This window comes from Mus pahari, chromosome 2, assembly GCF_900095145.1.
Source record: "Mus pahari chromosome 2, PAHARI_EIJ_v1.1, whole genome shotgun sequence".
In the NCBI taxonomy this organism is placed as follows: Eukaryota; Metazoa; Chordata; class Mammalia; order Rodentia; family Muridae; genus Mus; species Mus pahari.
The window spans coordinates 90,152,145-90,176,331 of NC_034591.1; the positions used below are offsets into that span (position 1 = coordinate 90,152,145).

General features: G+C 51.7%; 1 protein-coding gene across 2 annotated transcripts in view; it reads right to left on the reverse strand.

The window, feature by feature from the left end:
• Atoh8 (atonal bHLH transcription factor 8) overlaps nt 1-4,107 on the reverse strand; it is a 30,319-nt gene extending 26,212 nt beyond the window's left edge. Inside the window, exon 1 of one of the 2 annotated variants that reach the window (XM_021190992.1) lies at nt 2,923-4,107. In XM_021190992.1, the coding sequence (XP_021046651.1) occupies nt 2,923-3,693 (771 nt within the window). In that variant the 5' untranslated portion in view covers nt 3,694-4,107. The remainder of the gene's footprint in view (nt 1-2,922) is intronic. The other variant, XM_029535099.1, reaches the window with a different exon arrangement.
• Nucleotides 4,108-24,187: the final 20,080 nt, after the last annotated feature.

Genomic DNA, 24,187 nt, shown 5'->3' on the forward strand with positions numbered 1-24,187 from the left:
GAAACCACCTTGTAAGAACTGGGGCACGGGGGAGTCATGGCAGCACCTATTTCACAAAGCCAACTAGAACGCGGGAGGTTCTAAGCACGGGCCTGGTGCGTTTCAGCGATTATCATCAGAATGACGACAAAATGGCTGGCTAGATAGCTCATTGGCTGCCTGCTGCGAAGCCCGCTGGCCCAAGTTCCATCCTCAAGGACCACAAGGTAGAACCAACTTCTCAAGTTGTCCTCTGACCTCTACTCACACACTGTGACACACCTACACACACACACACACACACACACACCACACACAACACACACACATACACACACACACACACACTTAATGTAGTTTTTAAAATCCCAAAAGAGCTGGGTGTGGTGGTACATGCCTTTAATCTCAGCACTCAGGAGGCAGATGCAAAGGCAAGGAGATTTCTATAAATTCCAGGCCAGCCTAGTCTATGTAACAAGTTAGCTGCAGGCCAACAAAGAGTACACAGAGAGACCCAGTCTAAGAAAGGGAGGGTGTAATAAAGCATCCATACTGCTTTGTCTCGGAGAGCCCTGCGCTGCTCAGGGCCCAGGCCCCTGAAGACACACATTTGAGAATTCTTCTTCCTTATGGCCCTTGCTTGCTCTTGGTACAGAAGAGCTCAATGTGAGGTAGAGGATAACGTCATGATGCAACCTGAGCAGTCAAGGCCCAAAGAGGGCTGTCCACAGCCACACAGGAAGCCCAGGAGGCTGAGGTCCAGGACAGGAAGACACTCCTCCACTGGGAGTGTCTGGTGGTGGGGACAGGGTGGGTATAGTCTCAGCCCTTCTCTAGATTTCTGTCCTTCTCAGCCAACAAGAAGGTGTCCAATGGGGCCCAGAAACCTTTTTAGGGAAAGGACAGAATGGTCAGAGCTAGGACAAAGAAACAGGAGACACGTGTGTGTGTGTGTGTGTGTGTGTGTGTGCTCACGCATCCTTTGGGTAAATGTATTGAACACATGTACATACATTTAACTACATCTGTGTGCACACAAAGACTCTTTGAAAATACTTGGGCTAACCTTCGGCAGGACACATTGAATTTGATGCTTGTGTGCAGAACTTCCCCTACAGAGAGCAGGAACGAAAGGCGAACAAGAGCAACCACCGCATCTCTGAAAGTCGACAAGGGCACCACCCAGTGGGAAGATTGTAGCCACATAAACTTTCCATGAACTGCTCACTACAAGATGATCTTGGGTGAGTCTCCCACCTTCCCCTGGCCTCAGTATTGCTTACTATGAAATGGGTCTATCCAATCCTGACTTTAAGATTACATAAAATAGGAGTCCTTATTGACAGTCACAAAAGGCACAGGACACAAGAGACACAGGCAAGCAAACAGCATGAATGCTCTCCCTGGGTAAAGTTGAAGGCTGCGTCTGGAGGCAGAGAAAAGGAGCTGAGGGGGAGGTTTGGGGCACACGATCCCCCCAGTTCAGGAGGGGTTCACCTCGCCACAAGCGAAGCAGATATACAGGCACCTCCCTGCCCTCTGTCATCCTGTCCTGAGACAGGGTCTGCAAGATACCCCACAGGCTGTCACTGCCCAGGCATGCAGGCACACAGCAGCTGGCCCAGAGTGACATGGATGACTCCACAGCCCAGGGAACAGCTGATGGATCTGCAGGCAGTGACAGCCACCCTGCCTCCACCAAACGCTCTTCCCAAACTCAGGTTCAAAAGCCACTAGGGTCACTTTCTCCTAGGCGTCCCATGTCCAATTCATGGATGGACTAAGTTTCCAATGCCTGACTTTACCCATAGAAGGGAGTCTGAGCGAGAGAAAAAAAAAAAGTTTTCCAAAATGGTTTGTTACTGGCTAAAGCCCAGAGAGGTTGAGTAACTTTCCAGGAGACAAACAGCTAATCAGTGGCAGAACAAACAAACAAAAGTTTCATCCATTAAAGAAGTAACATCCACCACCCACTAACCTGAATAAGAGGGCCCATCCCACACCCTTTGCAGATCTTACTCCTCTCTAAGAAAGTGAGAAACCAGAGAGTCCTGAGGAAGAACCAAGCTTATCTTAAGTGGAACTGTCAACTGCCCCCTCTGCCATGGTAATTCTCCAGTCAAGTATTCCTTAGCTTTCCCAATAGATGCTGTCAGGTGAGGGCAGTCTGCCCCCAGTACCCCAGTACCTAAAGAGGAGCCCCCTGGCTTATCCAGAGCTCGGCTCTGTTGGCTCCACCCCGACCCCCCGGAGAGAATCCCCAAGAGTCTCCTGGGCCCCCAGGAGGTGACTGGTGTGAAGAGGAAGGGCAGTGGCGGGCAGGATCTCCTAGGAAAGTTCCTGAAGCTGTACCTGAAAGAACCACAGCCTTGCAGCCCGAGTCATAACGGACTCCGGGAAGCAGGTAGAGTGCAGAGATCCTAGAAGCAATCTGAGTGACCATGGAAACAGGAGCTGAGAGGAGCTGACAAGCCCCACCCCCTTACCCCTACCCCCGCCTCCCAGGTCGCCCTTTACATTCCAGGGCCCCCAGGAGCGCACCTCTGTGGGGCTGTGTGCCTCGGTGCCACCAACAGGGGGCCGAGACCCCAAGCATGCCAAGTGCACAGAGCGGAAAGGTCGTGCTCTGCTCCCTTCCCAGGGAGAAGATTCCCACATTCCTCCTCTGTATTCCCCACCAAGCCCAAGGGACCAGAAGACAAATACTCGCTGCCATACAAGTCAACTACAAGACCTGAGGTCAGACGGGATTACCCCTGGGGAACAGGGGCGGGTCTAGGCCAGAGATCCCTAGCTTTCGCCCACTTTACAAACTAAAAAGTTGCAACAATGATAACTCCAATCTGCCTGCCTTGTAGGATTTCTTTTATCCTAACTCAGACCATGGGGGGCCACCCACCCACCCACTCCTGCCACTGTAACCCCGCGGCGGTTAGTGGGTACCTGCTTCCTCAGCGCCTCGAAGGCTGCGCTGATGGTGTGCACCCGCGTCCGCTCCCTGGCGTTGGCCAGGAGCCTCCGGGTCTGCTGCAGGGCTTTGATCTCCGTGGAGGCGGCGGTCGCTTCGCCTGGCCGTTTCCTAGGCGACGCGGAAGAATCCGGGTGGTTATTGTAAATTACGTGTGAAATTGACGAGTAGGAACTTTCCCCCGGGCGCGTGGGGGGCGCAGGGCGCACGGGGGACTCTTGTGGCGCCGCTGGTGGTGCGAGAGGCGCGGACTGTGTGGGACGCGCGGGAGGGGCGCACAGCAAGATGCGGGGACGCAGAGTCTGCTCGCGGAAGGGGTGCGCCTCGGGATTCCCGGGTGCCAAGCTCTGGGATGCGGGAGGCGGCGGTGGCGTGGGTAGTCCCGGTCCCACTGTGCCCAGAGCGAAACCGCGTTTGCGCGCGTCAGAGACCTCAGGCGCTCTGATGCCCCGGAATTCCCTGGCTGTGTCTGTGCCTCCACCTGGAGGAACCGCCGGCGCCACTGAGGCTGGTACTGGGGTCGCGATCGGGAACGGTTGTGTCCTGTCCCGAAGCCCGTTGGTGGCGGCGGTGGCGCTGGCGGTGGCGCCGAGCTCGGGAGCTTCCAAGTCCAATCGGAAAGTTTTATAGCCGTTCGCGCGCCGCACCGGCTCCTTGCCTTTCCGCTTGAGCTTCTTGAGGCCGTTCAGTTCTTTCACGCACACGGTCTTCCATGGCCCGTCCTCGAGGACCGGGATGTGCTTCATGGCGAGGACGGCGTGAGGCAGGGGCGTGGGACTGCCCGGGACGCACGCCCGCAGTGATCACTCTGCACGCCGCGCGCCTGGCTGTGCCGGGTGGCCGCCGCGCTGAGCGCCGCCTTGTCGCCTCGCTCTCTCCTCCTACCCTCCCTCCCCGGGTCCCTCCCTCGCACCCCCCACTCCCGGGGCAGCTGCGCCTACGGCTCCGTGAAGCCTCGGAGGCTGCCCGTTCCCCGGGAGAGCTCAGAGTGTCATCTGAAGTCGCTGCCGCCCTGCCAGCATTTCTGCAGAACGCCCGCTGCGCTCCATCTGTGTTTGTTTAGCCTCAGTTTACACAGAAGCCCAGTTCGCAAGATCACTCAGCGCCGCCCGCCCGGAGAAGAGGCAGCTCCCGCCGCCGCCGCTGCCGCCTCCCGAGCCCTGGCCGCCCGAGCCGCGAGCGCCTTTAAAGAAACAGGAAGCATTTTTCAAAACAGCTGGGCTGAGGGCCGCCTCCTTTGTCCGCGTGCTCTCGGCCTCCCCCCACCCCCATGCCTTCTGCCGGAACCTGCCTCCTTCTGCTCGCCCTCTCTGCCCCCTACCCAAGTTGGGGGCGCGCCTCCTCTCTCCAAAGACAGTCTGCACTCTCCACTACTGTCCGGAGCACATGGCTGCTAACCGCTGTGACCCTTCATTGCCCAGCCTTGTTGGCCTGGGGGTTGGGGGGTGACGCAGCGCCGACCTTCCCCATCCAGAACCTTCCCTTCTACCTCCCACCCGAACTGTCCAACAGAGGGAGAAATCCCAGAGCTTCTGGGAGGGGAGGATAAGTGGGAGAGAAGAACCCCAGAGTGGCTGGTCATTGTCATCCAACTGCAAGGCCTTCTCCCTTCTTGCCCCTATTTGCTGGGGCAGAGGCCTTAGGAACAGAACACCGGGACATTGGGAAACTGAGGGATGCAAATGTCTGGTTTAGCAGATGGAACGGCGGTGCAGATCTTAAGTCATCTCACCCGAGGCGCCCTGCTAAACCCAGCTTTACTCATCTATGACATGAGGAATCTGGAGAACACCCATGCTTGTCACAGTCTGGCTGTGAAAGCCGCCGCACGGGAGGTGCCAGGTCATCAGTAGCTGCGCTAATGTTATCAGCCAGGGCAGGACAGCTCCTCAAGCAGACAGAATTCCTAGGTCCCAGCGCTCAAGGCTGCCATACTGAGCGACCTTGGCATTCGTCATGCTGCCCCTCAGCACCTCTGGCTCCTTATGCCCAGGATAAGGGTCATAATCATGCCTTCCTCCTGGAAATGATAACGAGAGATTGGGCACAGAGCCTGAAGTCGATGGTAAGGGGTAGAATCCACTCTCCAGACCCCCAGGCCTCCATTCCACTGGAGATCCTACTAGAAAGAAGAGGCCAACGGGGAGGCCCTCTCGGGACCCTCTGCACACACCTTCCCCTGTGCTGTAACACAGGGTTGCTTTACCTCGCTGAGCCTTCCTCCCAACGGTCTCCTTTGAGACAACTGTCATTAAAAGGATGAAAGGAGATCGAATATGGCATTTGAACGGTGACCCTCGACACACTGGTATAGTGAAACTATTATCTCAGGATTTAGCTAGAGTTGGGCAGACTGGGTTGCCCCATGGCAGTTAGTGTGTTAGAAGCCTCCGCGTGGGTGGATGCCATTCCTAACAACGGCCTCCACGAAAGCTGAACCCCAGCCCTTTTGAACTGTCTTCCAAAAGAAGGGAAAGACCACTGTAATTCCTCGGGATGGAAGGAAAGGGAGCAGAGTTAGGAATGACATTTGTGTTGGGCAGACACACCCGCCACCCCCACCTCTCCCTTTAGGCAACTTGAGGATCTGAATTTGTCAGTCACAGGATGGAAGGGTGTTCTGAGGAACAGAAGAGAAATGTAAGTAGCCTAATTGATGGGAAGAGTGCCTGTGACTGCCATTCTCAGCCTACCAGGCCACAGATTTCAGGCCAAGGCCAGCTGAATGATAACCAGTTCTCTCCCGGTAATCCCGGTTCTCCGATTCCGTTAGCTTCCTTGAGAAGCTGGACAGAAACCAGCTGGGCAGCGCCCCCTGGTGGTATAAAGCTTAGGAGACTCACAAGTCCACTGACCTCTCTCAAGGAACTGAGCTGGTTTGGGGTGCATGAGTGGCCCTATAAAGACAGCATTAAGAATTTCAGAAAGCCATGGAGGTGTTGGGATAAAGAGACTCTCAGTTCTCATAACAGCTCCATCTTTGCTTTGGAATGGCACAGATACACTCCAAGAAAATCCACTCCTTTAGTAAAACCTCCCCGACAGAGACAACTTTTTGAGGTTACTCTGGAAGAACATAGCAGTGCCTCTGGAAGGTTCCATATCCTTTGAATGGCTGTTCCATAGCACAGGAATGAAGCTAGGAAAGGACTAGAAGGCCAATGCTTAGAACTTAGTCTACAGGAAAGACATGCTAGGCAGCCAGGGGCTGAGAATTACCACTACCTAAGGAGTGACCACATACGTTTTTTATCTTTCATCTTTATGACAATTCAGAGAGGCAAATCCACTCTGCCCACAAGAGAACCAAGACTTCTGGTGGAAGAAAGTAGCCAGCAGAAGGGAGTGAGAGAAAAGCTGATTGAATCCATACCAACTGAGTCTGAAGCCTGAGTCTGACCTATCCTGCTCCCTCTAACTCTTGAGAGCCCAGCAGCTTGCTAGCACACAGACATGAGGGACCGGACCGTCAGTGGGACTGGGCTGGTTGGTTGATTGGTTTGTCTGTTTGTTTTGACTGCTGGCTGTCTCTGTTCTTCTAGCCTGAGAAGCTAAAGCCACAGGTCTCCCTCAGCCCAGCCTGGTGTCTGCTGGGTTCCTTCCAGATCTGAGTCAAATGACACAAGTCCTTGGGCAGCCAGGAGTCGCAGGCCGAAAGGGCCTGAATCATGGTGGCTGTGCACTACAGTTTGCTCTTTGCTACCGAGCAGAACCTGCCCCATGGGTCCTGGGTATGCAAGCACAACCCGTGAGGACTGGTCAGGACTGGTCAGCTCTTCAGGATGGAGCTGTGAGTTCTGTCTTCTTGGCCAGATGAGAAGGGGCCTTAAATACTTGCTGCACGAAGCTCGATGTTCCGAAACATGGAGTCTATTTCTGGCCGTTCGGATTGTCCCAAAGTGCCTGTGCCCCATTAGAGGAATCGGGGAAGAGTAAGAATTAGGCAGGTGCAAACAGAATTCAGTGGAGCATCACCCCTTTGTCATTGTGCTCACAGCAGCCCTGAAAAGGACCAGATGGAGGGGAAAGAGAGAGCAGAAACCTGGGCCCATGAAAGCCCCTCTCTGCCGGCTAGCCAGGGATGAGAGACTGGCGCTATAGCCCCCCAGGGCACTGGATCCAGGAATGAGATATCTTCCTTCCTTCCTGCACCCTGGTGGCTAACCCAGCTGTGGAAAACTGAGAGTCCTGGAGATAGGACAGAGTGAATAGGGCTCAGCAGGAAGGGAAGCTTCTCTGAGATCCTGTGGCTTCTCTTTACTCCGAGTGTGTGCCCTTAGTGGAACAGTCTCATAGACACAGAAAAGGACCATGTCAGTCTGTGGGATGGGGTGGGGTGGGGTGGAGGGTTTACTCCTGACTGAAGTTCAGAGAAGAACAAAAGTCAAAGAGAAACAGAAGGAGTATGTGCAGTCCCATAGTTCTGTCATAGGGTTTAGTGTTTACCATGCGCAAGGCACCTTCCCAGGAACTTCACTTAGCTCAGATGTATTACAGGCTTCCATAGAGTCCTTCTCTCTATGTATTCCTAGGCTTCCATAGAGTCCTTCTCTCTATGTATTCCTAGGCTTCCATAGAGTCCTTCTCTGTGTATTCCTAGAGAGACGAAGCAGCGAGCTGCCCCATGATTCTTTTGGTTAATGGAGCCTTGGAAATGGAGGTGTGCTCTACAGGGGCTGCTGCCTCAGCTTCCTGCCCATCGGAACCCTTAGTCGCCAAGGTAGAGGCCCCTATGATTCTGCTGGGGGAGATGGGGGAGCACCACACTACCTCTAAGATCTTCCCTGGTGAGATAAGTGGAGCCGGGAGACAAGGGTTCAGATCAGTAGCCATTCATACCTCGGAAGGGACAGGTGCCTTGATGGCACTGGGTAAATCTGATGAGGTTCTTGCTGTGGGGAGCCTACATGGATGGTAGTTCCCGTCCATTCCCCTAAGCATCTGTAGTGCTGGGAGGTTGCTCTTAAGCCTGGGGATGCATCCCTGAAATTAGGGGAAAAAAAACAAAAAACAAAAAACCCTGACCTCGACAAACTACCATTCTAGTACAGAGGGAGTGCCCTGGAGGAGGGCTAGGGCCAACCCTGTGCAAAATGGCAGGAGCTGCGGGAAGAGTTTAGGAAGGAGAGTGTGATGGGGTGCTTCTTAGAAGAAGGGATGAACCAGGAAGGAGGCAGGGTTTGCGGGGAGGACCAGCCCCTGGCTTGCTCCCTCGCTCCCTTCATGCCTGTCCTGTCCTGTCCTGTCCTGTGGTCCCAGAGGTCTCCTCTCCCCATCCCTTTTGAGTGTCGCCTCCTCCAGTGTGTGCTTCACTTGTACGTCAGATTTCATGGGCTTTGCTCCCGTTCACCGTCAGGAAGAAGCAGGTAGGAGCGCTGTCTGTGGTAAACAAAGTCCCACAAGGCAGGGTGCGACTCCAACCGTTGAGTTCTGCTAAGAAAGGATGGGATGGCTTTAGCCACCTCTGCCCAGAGCCGGCACACTGTCAGCCAAGAAGCCTTTTGGCAGATGAAGAGAGAGCAACCAAGTCTCCAGGCACCCAGTTTCCCTTGGCATGCCCTGCCCTCATCCTGCCCCGACCTCGCTGTTAAAGTGTGGGGCTCACTCTGCATCCCTCTTTCTAGGGGTCAACGAGGGGGAGGCCCAGCAGGGTGCAGGCAGAAAGGCTCTCTGCTCTTGCCATCTGTTTACCTATGGGACTCTGTTTTAGCCGGGAGATAGAATCAATCTCAGTCACTTAATGTGGCCGATAGGAATGTTGGACATCTATGTTTGTGTTGGGGGGACAGAGAGGTGGTGACTCAGTAGTTAAGAGCACTTCAGAGGACTCAAATTCCGTTCCTAGCATCCACATTGGGCCTGCCATTCAGCACCTCCTGTAATTCCAGTTCCTGGGGGTCCAAGGCCCTCTTTTTGCTCTCCTCCCATACCTGCACACACATAGTGCATATATACCCATAGGCATACACACATGCAGGCAAAATAGTAAACATTTTAAAAGAAAGGAAAGACATAGACGATGATAATTCAGGGCTGGGATTGGCTGACTCCGTTGATAGAGCGCTTGCTTAGCACACCTGAAGCCCCAAGTTCCATCCCTAGGCATGAGGGTGCACGCCTGTAAGCCCAGCCCTCGGGGTGGAGGAAGGAGGATCGAAACCACAGAGCCATTCTCAGCTATCCAGGAATACATAAGACCCTGTCTCAAAAATGGGGAAAAAAGGAGGCTGGAGAGATGGCTCAGCTGTGAAGCGCATAGCGATCATGCAGAGGGCCTGGGTTTGAGTCTCAGCACCGCCAGTGTCACTGAAGGTTTAGGGAATCTCTCAGGACACTACACTCCTGTACTCCTACACACATGTAAACATAGTTTAAATTCTTTAAAATGGGAACTAGAGAGATGGCTCAGAGGTTAGGAGCACTTGTTGCTCTTGAAGAGTCCTGGATTCCCAGGTGACCCATGATCATCAGTAGCTCCAGCTCCAGAAGACCAAACACCCTCTCCTGACATCCTGGGCACCAGGCACACACACACACACACACACACACACACACACACACACACACGCCATATATAAATACTTGGGAAAAAACACTCATATAGATCAAATAAATCTAAAAACATAATTTTTAAAATAAAATCTTTTATTTTTTTAAGAAAAAAAAAAGTCTAATTCAGATCCAGGAGTTTGGGACACTGTTTGTCCCTGCTTCAGGCAAGCTCAGGGTCTGAGAGGCATCCTCTTCCCAAGGCTGGTGTGCACCCAGTACTGGCCCCTTGCAAGGCTCAGCTCTCCTTCTGTAAATGGAGAAGCGGCAGGAGGATGTAGAACCACATACCTCAAACTCCCAGAGCTCTAGCAAATGAGGATTTGTGCTAAACCTCCTCCCACCACACAGTGCAGCACCAGAGAAGAACAGAGTCTCCGCTCTGAGACAGAAGCCCCAGCAGCCAGCCGCCTCCACAGGCAGTGAAGGCTCAGGGCCCTGGGAAATAGGGAGGATCAGCCAGGGAGGCAGACAGGGAGCCAGCAAGTGGTTCCCCAAGGCTGTGAGCATCAGGACCTAGTTGTCAACAGCCCGACAAGGCTGGGCTTCAGCCACCATCCTCCCGGGACTGTTACCAGTCCCCACAGTCGTGCTCAAGGACTGTGTGGGAAACCAGTGTGATAACTGCTTCTTTTTCATCTTCTTGCTTAAGGAAAACAACTTTCAGTTCCCCGTGGAGTGCATTCCTTCATTGTGAAGTCTTCCCTAACCCATCTCCCCCAGTCCCTCAGAAAGAAGGGGGAGGGTGCCTGGCTGCTTCTAAAAAGGTCTCTGCTGATGGCGGCAGTCAGAGAACATGAGGGGCAGAAGAGAGCTGACATAATCTACATTTATTAGCGGTGAGGAAGATTAATAAGGCGTACCAGAGCAAGGCCCTCTCTGTGGACCTGGGAAGCCCCAGGGACAGCTGGAGATCTGGTAGTCTCCACCCCCTGATGAGTCTTCAAAATCCCTAATCAGTTGTGATCCTAGATCACCACAGCTGGAGAGAGGCTCGACCTTGGCCACCATCTACTGTCCCAAGGACAAATGCTTTTTATCACGCATGCCAGATCTAATTGATTGGTAGGGGTGGTCTGAAGTTCGGTGTTGAAAGGGATTCTGAGGTTTCTGGGTCCCTTGGGGTAGAGCAGCTGAAATTGCTTAGCAAATGTCTGCCATGGATAAAAGCTGGGTAGCGTCAGGGCGCACACCATGTGCTGGCCTTGCCTACTGTAGTCTGACCCTCCCATTTTATTGATGGGTAGACTGAGTCCCAAAGCTCATGGACGGGTTTCCCCCAGTCTTTTCAGGAAGCTAGCTGCTTTGGATAAGTCACCCCGTCCTGATGTCAGGACCACAGATGTCAGATCTAAGGACTGTCTCCAAGAAGCAAAAACAGCCACTGGCTTGGGCTAGCTAGGATAGTTGCCTGATTCCTGAAAATAATTGGTTGATCCAGTTATCTTGCTGAACTGACCAGCTGGCTCAACGAACACAGGTGATATGGCAGGTCTTCCCAGTCAACCTAAGAGGAGTGGTCACTTTGGTCAGAACAGGATCTGTGGGTGAGATCAACGAAATATTCGGCCCAGCATAATAAAATCCCCAAGCAGTCAGTGGAGTTGTCCAATGGGATGAATCGCTGTCCAGCGTATTAGGTTGAGCAAGCCTAGCTGCTCTACCCATGACCCCACCTCTCTTGTGCCGTCTCCTCCTTCCCTGCCAGGCCAGCTCACCCCCTTCCCTCTCCAGCCTTGCTTCTCTTGGCCAAGAGGCCTTCTGTGGTATGCTGGGTACTTCAGACAAGCCTTCCTGGCCCCATCACACCTGCAAAGTCTACCACAGAACAAACATCAGAGCCTGGCCACTCCTCATTAAAACCGGGGACCCTGAGGCTGGAGAGGAGAAAGAGCTCACCTGGTGTCACATGGGGGTGACAGATCCCAGGCCCTGATACTGACTCCAGGTAAGTACCTCCTACAGAGTAGGAACCCCACTTTCATCCCAGGGAAGGTGGTCCTGAGCTTCATCCCAGGGAAGGTGGTCCTGAGCAAAGGTTTGGGTGGCCAAGAACTTGGCACATGAAGGGAACATGCCGAGGGTGTGAGGTGGGGTACAGGACGGTAGCCAGGCGATAAGAGAGAACCCCTGTAATAGAAAATGCAGGAGGAGTGGCCAGAGGTCCAGTCACCACCTCCTGGGCCCATCTCTCATCTCCTGACAACTTATCCCAAGACCCTAGGAAGCGCAGCCATCTCCTTAGGTCCTCATCAGCCCTCATTTTGAGCTAAGGTGCTAGAGGAGAAAGTAGTTCCTACCTAGGAAATGTGCGGGGATGCAAAAGGATGCTCGTGTACAAAAGGATGCTCGTGCACAAAAGGATGCTCGTGCACAAAAGGATGCTCGTGCACAAAAGGATGCTCAGTGCTGCGAGGAGAGCTCAGGCTACAGGAGACAGCCCTGAGTCACCACTTACAACCTAGCCAATGGGCCATGTTTCCAGACCTTTCTGGGTCTCTGTGTTCTCATTTGACAAGTCAGGACTGAAAGATGACGACCGTCACAAGGTGGTGGTGAGAATTAGGTCCGGGCTGGGGGTGTGGTAGCTAGCATACACAAAGCCTTGGGTTCAGTCAGAGCACTATACACACTGGGTATGGCGGTGCATTACTGCAATTCCGGCACTGAGGAGGTGGAGGCAGGAGGATTAGAAGTTTAAAGCCATCCTCAGCTACATAGGGAGTTTGAGCCTAGCGTAGGTACAGGATACCCGTTATCAAAAAAAGGAGGAAAAATAGCCGGGCAATGGTGGCACACGCCTTTAATCCCAGCACTCGGGAGGCAGAGGCAGGCATATTTCTGAGTTCGAGGCCAACCTGGTCTACAGAGTCAGTTCCAGGACAGCCAGGGCTACACAGAGAAACCCTGTCTTGAAAAAAACAAAAAAAGACTTTTTCCTTATAGTGCAATGTATTGGGGCCTTACCTCCCACACCTCCTCCAGGAAGCCCCCTTGAACACTTGAGTCCATACACACACCCTGATCTGGGGGAGGGGGGCCTTCCAAGAAAAGTTGCCTGTGCCTGTACTGGGAGCCTTCTTTCTCAGTCACAGGGTTCCCCCCCCCACTCCCTCCCACCAGTGTGCCCCTCCACCTTTGAGCCAAGGACTCAATGGGTACAGAACAACGTGGCTACCAGGATCTTGCCCCTCAACCCGCTCCACCCATTTTACCCACCCCGTTCTGGTTTTCCAGCCCCTTGTCTACTTGTTCCTAGTGCTTCTGTCTCCACATCTCTGGGGCTCTGTTTGCATGAAGGGGAAAAAAAGTCTTCATGCACACACAGAGCCCAGAAAGCATCCAGTTGCTCCCGGGCCGCCTGCCAGCAATTGAGTGACCTGCAGCTTCCTCCCCAAATCGCATTCCACTGGCACGGATCTTGCCCCGCCTGACGCCAGCCTCCGAACTCGCCCCCAGAGCAAACATTTCCAGTTGGCAGCCTGGCCTTGTTTTTCTGAGGCCCTAATTCAGTCTCCCTTGTAGAAAACAGAAAACAAAACGCCGTGGGACCAAAAACTGCAACAAAATAAACTTTTAGAGTGAGGGGGCTGGAGGGCAAGAGCCGCGCTCTAGGGCATAGGGAAAAATATAAGCTTCAGGGGGTGCAAAGAGTTTTAAGAAGCAAACCCGCATGCTGCCCAACACCCCACCTCCCGTGCTGGCTTGGAGGCTGAGACCAATTCATTCAGGCTGCTGCTAAAGACGACTCTGTGACTCTGTTCTCATTCATAGCCGAGCTGGGAGGACAGGAGAGATGAGGGGAGACTGGAGACTGTGAGGAGAGGGTGGTCGGGCTTCAACACTGGTGTTTGTTCCAAAGGGGAAATTACAGGAAGAAAAGTAAACACGGCCAGCCAGATTTGAAGGCCAATGCGTGCAGCATTGGGGCGCTACAGGGACGGGGTGTGTGAGCGCGTGTGCTAGCGTGTATACATGCCTGTGGGCGCCGTTGGGTTTGCTGTCTCAAAATAAGGGCTGCTCAGTGGAAAGATGTCATAAGCCAGACTTGGGCAGCCAGGGGATGGGCCAGCCAGGGAGGGCTGAGCCTGGCGCCCAGGCCTGCTCATGAGGTCAGGCAAAGGCCAGGTGTCAGAGCAAGGGAGTGTCCCCAAGGCCTGTTAGCCAAGGGCCAGGGCCTGTGGGGACAGGATTCTGAAGGTCAGGCACCGTGGGGGTCCTTCCTCCGGGAAGAGATGGGTTCACAGCTTCACTGATGGACTTAGTCTGGGGAACTTGGTGCTTAGATGAGTTTAGGGGATGGCCTTGGAGCTAAATGACCCCCTATCTGTACAAGGACAGGGAGCAGAGAGAGGCGGTCAGCAGGCAGCAGGATGAAGACAGACTCAGATGCCATCAACACACAGATGAGCAGCATGGCTAAAACTATTATGGTCAGGAGCTGTAGTGCTGGGGCAGCCTAGACACTCGGGGGGGGGGGTTGCCTCCCCTCCACCCAAGCCAGAAAGTTTGCCAGACATTTGGGTTCAGGGGCTGGAGAGAAGCTGGGCTGGTTCAGAGAGCTGGAAACCCGCAAGGGAGGGTGGAGTGTAAACACTCCCAGGGACCCAGGTAGCTTCCCCACAGAGAGATCTCAGGGTGAGGGGCTTGACAGAGTTCAAAGTGGCTGGCAGTAGGGACTGAGTGGTGACAGACAGGGTTGCTGGAACAGAAATTCACTCACAGAAAACAAAAGAGAAAAGCCAATGTTGCCCGGAGGGAGACCATGACAGGGCCACCTAGGATGTCATCAAGTGTGTCTCCCTGACACTCATCAGCTGGATTGAACTTGATCTGACTGGCTCCTGAGGAGATGAACCTCAGATGGCTAACCTGTATGGTTCTCTTTGTCCAGAGTAAGGAATTCCTCCTCTAGAAGAGGTTGAGAGGTTCTTTGGCCCTTGGCCCTTCTCCAGTGACAATCTTCAACTAAAGTAGTCTTCAAACTTGTCCAAAGGATATTCTTACCCAAATTCAAGACATGCCTTATGCTAAAGAAATAAGAGTCTACTAGTGCAGAGAAACCAGAGGGGGAGGTTTTGGGGTAACCCTGGAAAGCTGGTCACCTAGTTTTCAAGTTCACTGAAACGTTGGGAGCCCCAAGGACTATGCTTGTAAAATGTCCCCTTGCGGTTAATTTGTCAGGTCTTAGGATGACATGACTCTCTAAACAGCCTATAACAGGTCTTTTAAAATGTTGTAGATGTGTGTATGCACGCGTGTGAACATGTGGAGGTGGGAAGTCAATGCTGGCCTCTCCCTTGGTCCATCTCTCTCCACCCTCATTTTTTGAGACAGTTGTCTCTCTCGGAAGCGGGAGCTCACTGATTTAGCTCAGCTAATTGGCCAGCCAGCTCCAGGGACCTGCCTGTGTCTTCCTTCCCAGTGAGCCTCTGGAACTGTCCTTTTGTTATTGCCCCTGCCTTATGCTTTCTGAGGATTTGAACTCAGGTCTTCATGTTTCTGCAGCAGCTCTGTTACTGGCTGAGCCATCTCCCCAGCTCCCAAATGCCTCCATATTAGCATTTTGAACTCAAGGATGTTCAATATGCAGATCGTTCCATTTGTCCAGGGGGACCTCGGCCAGGTTGACACCTGAGTCTTGCCATGGCTCTGGGGTGTGTGATACCTTTCTTGCTCTAGTACATGATGGCATGGGCTTATACACTGACCTGGAAATAGGCAATTCTCTAGGAAGTTCATTTCTTCCCTTAGGAGACGATACTTAGAGAGCACAACTGGTGCATTACAAGTACTCTGTGTGTTTTCTCTGCTTCTTGGTTTTCTCCAAGAAGAACTTGAGTTCGGGGCATAATAGAGCTAAGTAGGACTCTCCCAGATCCAATGCTGTCCCAGTCTTAAGAGGTAAGCTTTGCCTGGTTGAAGCCACTTCCTTCCTTCTCCCATTCCCAGAGACTAACCTCAGCCCCAGGGTGGCTGCCATATGCCACCTCTTTGGATAATGTGCAATGTGAGGGGCTCATTCACTAAATTATAAATCCTAGGAGTGAGCTTCCAAGCCATAGCAGTATGACAGTATTTTTTAGAATTACATTTTTAATTACAAAATATTTATTATTTTATGTGTGTTAGTGTTTTGCCTAAATGTATGTGTATGCACATTCCTGGTACTCATCAGAAGAGGGGTTCAGATCCCCTGGAACTGGAGATATAGAGAATATCGAGTTGCCATATGGTGCTGGCAATCAAATCCAGGTCCTCCGCAAACAAGTGGTCTTACACTGAACCATCTCTTTAGCCCTGCATAGTGTGTTTGTGCGTGTGCATGAGCCTGTTTGTGCATGTGTGTGTGTGTGTGTGTGTGTGTGTGTGTGTCCGTGTGTGTCCACTTGTGCCTGAGCATGCTTCTGGGGCTTAGGGGACAACTTGCTGGAGATAGTTCTTTCCTTCCTGGGAATCAAACTCCGATCATCAGGCAAGGCAGGAAGTGCTTTTACCTGCTGAGCCATCTCACAGACCCAAGGAAGTATGTCAGGTAAACGTCTAGGCAAACAGAAAGCTCTAGGAAATGGAACAGCTCCATGCTGTTGCCTGTCTGGAGACATCTTTGTGCTCATGTAGTTCCTGGCAGTCGTCTTCCAAATCCTGTCTTTGTGATATCCTCAATACCCACTCAGCTATAAAACAGAGTCAGGGCTATGTGTGGTAACAATGCCTGTAAGTCCGGCACAGTGGCTAAGGCTGTGAGTTCCCCAGACCTCTGTGCAGTCTCCCCGCTCCCTCCCCATTCCCCTCCCCCATTGCTTTTTCTCCCTCTGCTTATTTTTGTGGTCACCTGCATCCTCTCTTTTCCCTGAATGCTAGGACAGTTTGGTCTCTTCATTTGTATCTCCATTTGGTTTCTGCTCCCACGGCACTGTTGCTTGCTACACAGGGTGTGGTGGGCTAAGTTCGGCTGTGCAGCCCAGCCTCTGGCAGCCTCGTACCTCAGCGTAGATGCTTGCAGCCCTCTTGCCTTAGTCACTGTGCTGGAGAGGCAAAGGAAGACCCTGGGCTCTTGCTTCATGCAACATGGGTTGCATCCAGCAGCCACCTGAGCTGTCGTTCTGTGCTAAGTATGGATCCCAAAAGAGCTCAGGTGAAGGAAACAAGGAAGGGACGGTATTACATGATACAAAACTTAGCACCTGCTCCACGATGTGGCCAAGCCTGGCCACCTGGAAGATGCTAGGGGTAAGCATACCCTAGACCTCCTACCCCATCCCAGAGCAACAGAGATGGAAAGGATACGGGATGCGTTTGGTTAAGCATTAGATCATGTTAACCTCTCATTCCTGAGATGCTAAACATCTGGCTGAAACAAGAGCAGTGTAACGGAACATCTGGATACTCACTCTGCACAGCGTGGAACAGCTGCACGCTTGGCAGCATCTGTGTGAGTAACTGATGGGGGTCTCTTCTGTGTGCTTAACATCGCATTCATGCTTTCCTTCGCCTTGTAACCGAAAACCAGGCCCAAACTGGTTTAAATTTTAAAAGGGAAATGCTTAGCTTACTGGGCCGAGGAGCTCCAGGACAAGGTTGGCGCTGGGTAGGTGTTAATCTAGCAGCTGAGTGGGGTCCCTGTGGACTCTGTCTCTTTGTTTTCTGCTATGACCATTACCTCTGCCCCACCTCTCACCCCAGACAAGAGCCCCTGGGTGGTCTCCCCAATGGCCACCAGAAGCCTGTTCCCATCAGGAAAGCGGGATCATAATTATCTTTGTAAAAGTCTCAACATCTATTCTGAGATCGCACGTTCTCAGAACTAACTGGGTCGCACGTTCCCAAGGATTCAGTTTCTATTATCAGAGGGTAGTGGACACTGGCTTAGTGGCCTATTTCCCTTGAGAAGCCAGCATCTTCAGATTTCAGGATCAAGCTGAAGAGAGACCCAGAAAGGCACCGCTCCTGCCAGGCACGGGGGTGGGACTAAGACAGGAACAGAGGCACGATTAAAAAACACCTTCACCCATCCAAGGCCATGAGCTGCTCTGCCCTTATTATTTTTGAATTTTAGATTTGTATTTGGTTACTTAGTTGGTTTGTGGTCAGGCCTGTGGCACACACAGTGCACGTGTGGATGTCAGATGACAACTCTCAAGAGTTGGTTCTCTCTGTCCACATGTGGGACCTGGGGATTGAACTCAGGTCACCTGGCTTGGTGACAAGTGCCTTTATCCACTGCAGCATCTCGCAGGCCTGACCCTGGCCGTCTGGTGTCATCCTAGCACCTGGGAAACGGAATGATTGCAAGTTCAAAGCCAGACTGAGCTACAGTCTTGAGTGGTTGCCCTCCTTCTGCTGCACACCCTGTCTTCCATTTGCTTCCTCTGTGCCAGCCCTGACACACAGCCGACTACATGAGACTTGCTGACTTGAACAAGAAACATTGGTTGTGTGGAGGTTTCTGTAGACCCGGGATCTGAGAGCGCTTTAGCTGGGGGAACTGGCTTGGAGGGTCTGTCCTGACGTGAAGTCCAGATGTCAGTAGGAGCTTCAGTCATCTGAAGGCTTCACTGGGCTGGAAAATCTATTTCCAAAATGGCTTTTGGTGGACAGTCCTGGTCCTACCCCCAAAGAGCTACTGATAACATATACCTCATGGCCTTGTAGATGTCGCCCCCAGAGCAAATGGTCTGAGACAGAAGAAGAAGAAGAAGAAGAAGAAGAAGAAGAAGAAGAAGAAGAAGAAGAAGAAGAAGAAGAAGAAGAAGAAGAAGAAGAAGAAGAAGANGAAGAAGAAGAAGAAGAAGAAGAAGAAGAAGAAGAAGAAGAAGAAGAAGAAGAAGAAGAAGAAGAAGAAGAAGAAGAAGAAGAAGAAGAAGAAGAAGGAGAAGAAGAAGAAGAAGAAGGAGGAGGAGGAGGCCATGTTGTCTTTTTTTGCCTCTTAAAAGTCACACTCTATTACTCTGCTGCTGTCAAGTAGGAATGGGTCACTAGAGCCAGGTGTAATCCACCTCCTGAAAGAAACACAGGGAATTTGTAGACTTCAAGTCACCACCTGAGGAAATTACAAAATGGGTGAAGCGCTATAGGTGCCATGACGACATGGTGTCATCCTAGCACCTGGGAAACGGAATGATTGCAAGTTCAAAGCCAGACTGAGCTACACAGTAAAAGCCTGCTTCAGAACGGGGTGGGGGACTGGGGCTGGGGTTGTAGAATGTGTGTCCAGCATATGAAAGGCTCTGAGCTCACCTCTCCAGCACTGTAAAAACAAAACTCTCAGATATTTGAATTATGGCTTCTTCTACTTTGTTTACTGTCTAAGGCCTAGATAACACATTTTGATTCTTTGTTTGAGATTTCTTTATTTTTACTTTAACTATATGGGTATTTTGCCTGCATATATGTGTCTGTGCATGCCTAGTACCCAGGGAGACTAGATGAGGACTTTGGAGCCCTTGCACTAGAATTATAAGCAGTCGTGATCCACGGTGATGGGAATTGAACCCAGGTCCTCTAAGAGCAGTCAGCATTCTTAACCAGTAAGACACATCTCCAGTCTGTTTTCATTTCATGAGTCAACTATTTGATTGCTAGTGACTGAGCAAATGCTGTGATTGATTATTAATGTCTGCCCTCAACCAAGCCAACAGCCATTGTTCCCTGGTTCTTTGATCTGTCCTTGCTCATGATCCATCCTTAATGTGCTCAGAGAAAGTAGGTCCTAGAGGATGCTTCATGACCTGACTAAGCCTTCTACGCCATGGGAGAGGGTAGGCCCATTCGTTCTTACCTTTGGTGACTTAGGGGTGAAGATGTGTCTCATCTACCCAAGATAGGAGAGTCCTGGTGGAAATTTCCAGGGAGATGAATGCTCTCCAGATAAAATAAAGCTGGTGAGGATACTTCCTTTGAAAGCAATTTGGGATAGACACGGCAGAGGTAATAGTATTCAAGGCAGAAGAAGCAGGATTCTTCTGCCCAAGAAACACAAAGAAAACTGCAAATTGGCTTAGCCGGTAAACTGTTTGCCATTCAAGCATGAAGACCTGAGTTCAGTTCCCCTAAAATCTAAGCATGGTGATGTGCACTGTAGTCTCAGCACTGAAGTGGAAGGGGCAGGAGGTGCTTGCTGGCCAGCCAAGCTAGCTTAATTTGCAAGTTCTAGATGTGATAAAAAGCCCAATCTAAAAAACAAACAAGGGGGCTGGTGAGATGGCTCAGTGGGTAAGAGCACCTGACTGCTCTTCCGAAGGTCCTGAGTTCAAATCCCAGCAACCACATGGTGGCTCACAACCATCTGTAACAAGATCTGACGCCCTCTTCTGGAGTGTCTGAAGACAGCTACGGTGTACTTACATATAATAAATAAATTTTAAAAATAAATAACAAACAAACAAACAAAAAAAAAAAAAAAACTGGGTAGAGGCACTGGAGAGATGGCTCAGCAGTTAAAAGCACCAGGAACCTGTGTTCAATTCCTACCTCCCACTTGGCAGCTCACAACCATTTGTAACTCAAGGTCAGGTGATCTGACACCCCCTTCTGGCATCTGAGAGGACCAGGCATACCTGTAGTAACAGACATACATGCAGACAAAACACTCATACACATAATAAAATTAAAACAAATTAAAACTAAAAAAAAAATTAATAAGATAGACTCGTGATGCTAAGCTTCTCTGTGCACCAGCACACACATGTGCGTGCATCCCACTCATGGGGACACATTTGTGCGCACATGCAGACACTCACAACATTGAAATCTGAAGGGCTGCTAAGATGGCTTCTCGGGCAAAGGGGCTTTGCTGTACGAGCTTGGCAACCTGAGTTTAATCCCTGGGATCCAAGATGAGAGAAGAGAATCAGCTCCTAAAGGTTATCGTCTGACCCACACGCATGCCGTTGCATGCACCCCCACCGCACCACACATACTGATAGATGAAACAAAAATTAAAAAGAAAAAAAGAAGAAGAAAACGGAAGCAGCTTTGGAAAGGCATCATTCTTGGTGGTCTGACTTCCACCTTACATCTAAAAGGAAGCACTGAGAATCCAGGGGGGTAGAACAGGAGCCCACGCATCCAGGAGACAACTGGAGCAGCCGGTCCTGGATCTCATCCTCGGGACTTGTTGCTTTGAGAGAAAGCAGACGCTCCCGCTGAATATTCTGGTTGGGTTTTCTATAATGTGAAGCCAGCTGCAGTCGAATTGCTGCACAAAACAGTCCTGTATGGTCCGTGTACCTTCACTACCTCAAAGAAAGCCCCACGAGGTTCTTGCTTGAATGCCAAAAATACATACTCCTATTGACATCACACCCTAGCTGTGCTCAGGAGCCCTTCCTTGGCCTAAGAGACAGCCAGACCTTGACCTCAGTCTTCTTTACTTTCATTTTACTTATATGGTTTATTTGTATGTCTATGTGTGTGCTAGTTCCTGAGAGAGAGAGAGAGAGAGAGAGAGAGTGTGTGTGTGTGTGTGTGTGTATGTGTTACCTGTATGCACATAGCACTGTGCTCATGAGGACAGTTCTCAGGTGTTGATAGTCACCTCCTATCCTGTGTGTCACAAGGACGGCACCAGGCCATCAGGTCAGCAGTCACCTTTACCTGCTGAGTCATCTTGCTGGCTCCTCTCTGTCATCTTTTTAAAGGTAAAGTCTACCAATGAACTTGGAGCTTGCTGCTTTGGTTAGCCCGGCTGCCAGTAGATCCTAGGGAGCTTTCTACCTCACCAGCACTGGGTATACAGCCATACCTGGCCTTTTTACATGGGTGTTGGGCATAAAAGGCAGGTCTTCATATTAACACAGTAAGCATTTTACTGACTGAGCCATCTCCCCAGCTGCTTCGTTTGGTCTTCCCTCTTAGTGTTAGACATAGACCTTTCCTGGAAAAAACTCACCAAAAATATTCCACAGCCAACTTCCAGGAGTACAAAGCAGGTTTAACAATCTCTGGATAAGTCGGACGTGGTGGCGCACGCCTTTAACCCCAGCACTCGGGAGGCAGAGGCAGGCGGATTTCTGAGTTCGAGCCCAACCTGGTCTACAAAGTGAGTTCCAGGACAGCCAGGGCTACACAGAGAAACCCTGTCTCAAAAAATCAAAATAAAATAAAATAAAATAAAAAATAAAATAAAACAATCTCTGGATAATGGGAAAGATCCAGACTCCAAAGATTGTATCCATGACAGACCCCTGGGCCTTAGTCATCCTTGTGTGAGAGTTGGGAGGGCTGATGGTCAGGTCCGGCAAGGCTGCTTGCTTGTGCTTGCTTCCTGAGAGTTCTCCTTTGTCCCAGTTTCTGTTCTCTTCTTTTTCATTGAGGTTTTTATTCTGGATCTGTGAATGTCCAGCAGAAAAGATTACATTGCCCAGGTTTCTTTGCTATAGTAAGAAATATTCTGCCCAGTGATAAGGCTAAGGGAGTTGGGTGTTAGCTCACACTTGGGTCCTTAAAGTTAAGATTGTACCCTCCCTTCCTCTAACCAGCTGCTTAAAATAGGGTCTGAGCATGGTGGCACATGCCTTTCATGCCAGTACCTAGGAGACAGAGGAGAGGCAGGCAGATCTCCATGAGTTAAAGACCAACCAGGTCTACAAAGTGAGTTCTAGTTTAGTTAGGGGCCGCACAGTAAGACTGTCTAAAAACAAAACCAAAAGAAACAAAAGAAGGGCTGGAGAGATGGTCCAGTGGTTAAGAGCACTGGCTGCTCTTCCAGAGATCCTGAGTTCAATTCCCAGCCACCACGTGGTGGCTCACAACCATCTGTAATGCAATCTGGTGACCTCTTCTGGTGCATCTGAAGAGAGCAACAGTGTACTCACATACATAAAATAAATCTTATCTTGGGGTCTGGAGTTAACTGTAGCCCGACCCTATCTCCCACTTCTGCTCCTTCTCCTTCACTCCCCTATCCTGTTGTCTGGTTTCTTCTCCACTCCTTTCTCATCTGCCTTCTCCTCCTGATTCTCAGATTCCCCCACCTCTTTCTTCTGTCTACTCTGCAGCTCCCTGACCCTTTGCTAAAGTGGCAGGTGGCAAGACTGGTCTTCTGAGGACACAGGTAGGCCTCCTGCTCTCCAGCCTGTATGCACAGGTCCCTGTCCCAAGGACTCTGCCCTGCCAGGGATGTGTCTCCACCTACAGGAGTCCCAGACCAGATTCAGCTATGTGCCCTGACGGTGCCCTCTTCCCTGGGAGGGAACAGAGAGCCAGCCAAAGTGCTAACCCAGGGCAGCCTGTCCTGTGGCTGATGCCAGTGCCCAGCCATGCCTATGGCTCTGTGGTGACTGTGGAGATGCCTGAACTGGCTGCTACCCTCGGCCGAGGACCATCTGGCTGTGTCCTCTGGCTTCCTCAGAAGAGAACTCTCTTGAATGTCTGGGCAGCTGACTCCAGCCTGAGCTGGAAGCTGACCACTGCTATTACCCCAGTTCCAAGGTGCCCAGGTGGCAGGAGACAAGCAAAGAGGCTCATCCCACAAACCACAGTGCAGGCCGCCATGACTTGCCCTCCTAACCTCCCACCCCCACACACCCCAGTCAGCCTTCTGTCCCTGATCAGCTCTCACAGTGACAGATGGTGCCTTGAAGCCAAGCCCTGGGCTGGAGCCCAGGGGGACCATGTCAGCTGTGACGGGGTTCCCCTTTCATCCTCCGGCCTAGGCTTGGGGCGGCCCCAGCTCTTCACCTGGCTCAACAGGGCTTAGCAGGCCTGGGGTTGAAGTGCAGAAAGCCACATGGCAGAGTGGCAGCAGCTCTTTGGAAACAGAGGCCTGGCTGAGAGAGGAGAGATGACAAGACTCTGGGCTGAGTCAGAGAACACCGAGCAGCCATAGAGTCTCTCTTCCAGCTAGCAGCATCGATGACAGGCTGGCTCCGGTCCTTGGGAACAGATGAAGGGCACTTGTTTACATCCAGCATGGCCTCGGAGCCAGTCTGGGTGCCTAGAAGGCCTCTATTGTGACCACCCCTTGATTGTAGATACCATTCCCACCCCAGCCCCCACCTCGGCAAGCCAAGGTCCTTGGTCTGGGCTGGCTTAGGGAGGGGGAGGATGGCTTCAGCTGACTGCTGGGAAGCACGGCACAGCCTGTGCAGTGTCGGGTGCTGAGATGTCACCTCGGAATTCTCCAAAGGCTTTCCATCTGGAGTCAACACCACCCTCACAGCTGCTCCCTGCGTGGTGGCCCTTGCCAATCTTGGGCGAGTGACTGTCCCTCTGGAAGCCAAGCCTGGGACAGGTTTGGGATGAACAGATTCAAAGACAACTTTTCTCACTGAAGCAGCTCACTGAGGGGTGGGATGGTACTTGTGGGGTGAAAGAGAAACATGGGGAAAGTCGCTTCCCTACCCCACCCCATCTCTGCCTCTGTCTCTCTCTGTCTCTCTGTCTCTCTCTCTTTCCCCACACTGTCTGCTGTATACTATGGCTTCTGTGTCTTTAAGCTTTATGGCATCATGAATGTCCTCTGTCCACCTGGTAAATTCCAGTTAGCCTTCAAGAAGCCAGCTCAGATGTCCCTGTCACTGGCCTCATGTTCTGCCTCTCTCCTCACGAACAGATTCATTAAAGCCCCCCAGCAGCTCCACACACAGGCATCGTGTGCCCACTGCTGAGTTAGCAGATGGCCTCATAGCCACCTGTCTCTCAACCCTGCCAGCCAGCAGGGGCTCAAGGGCAACCGAGGTGGTCGGG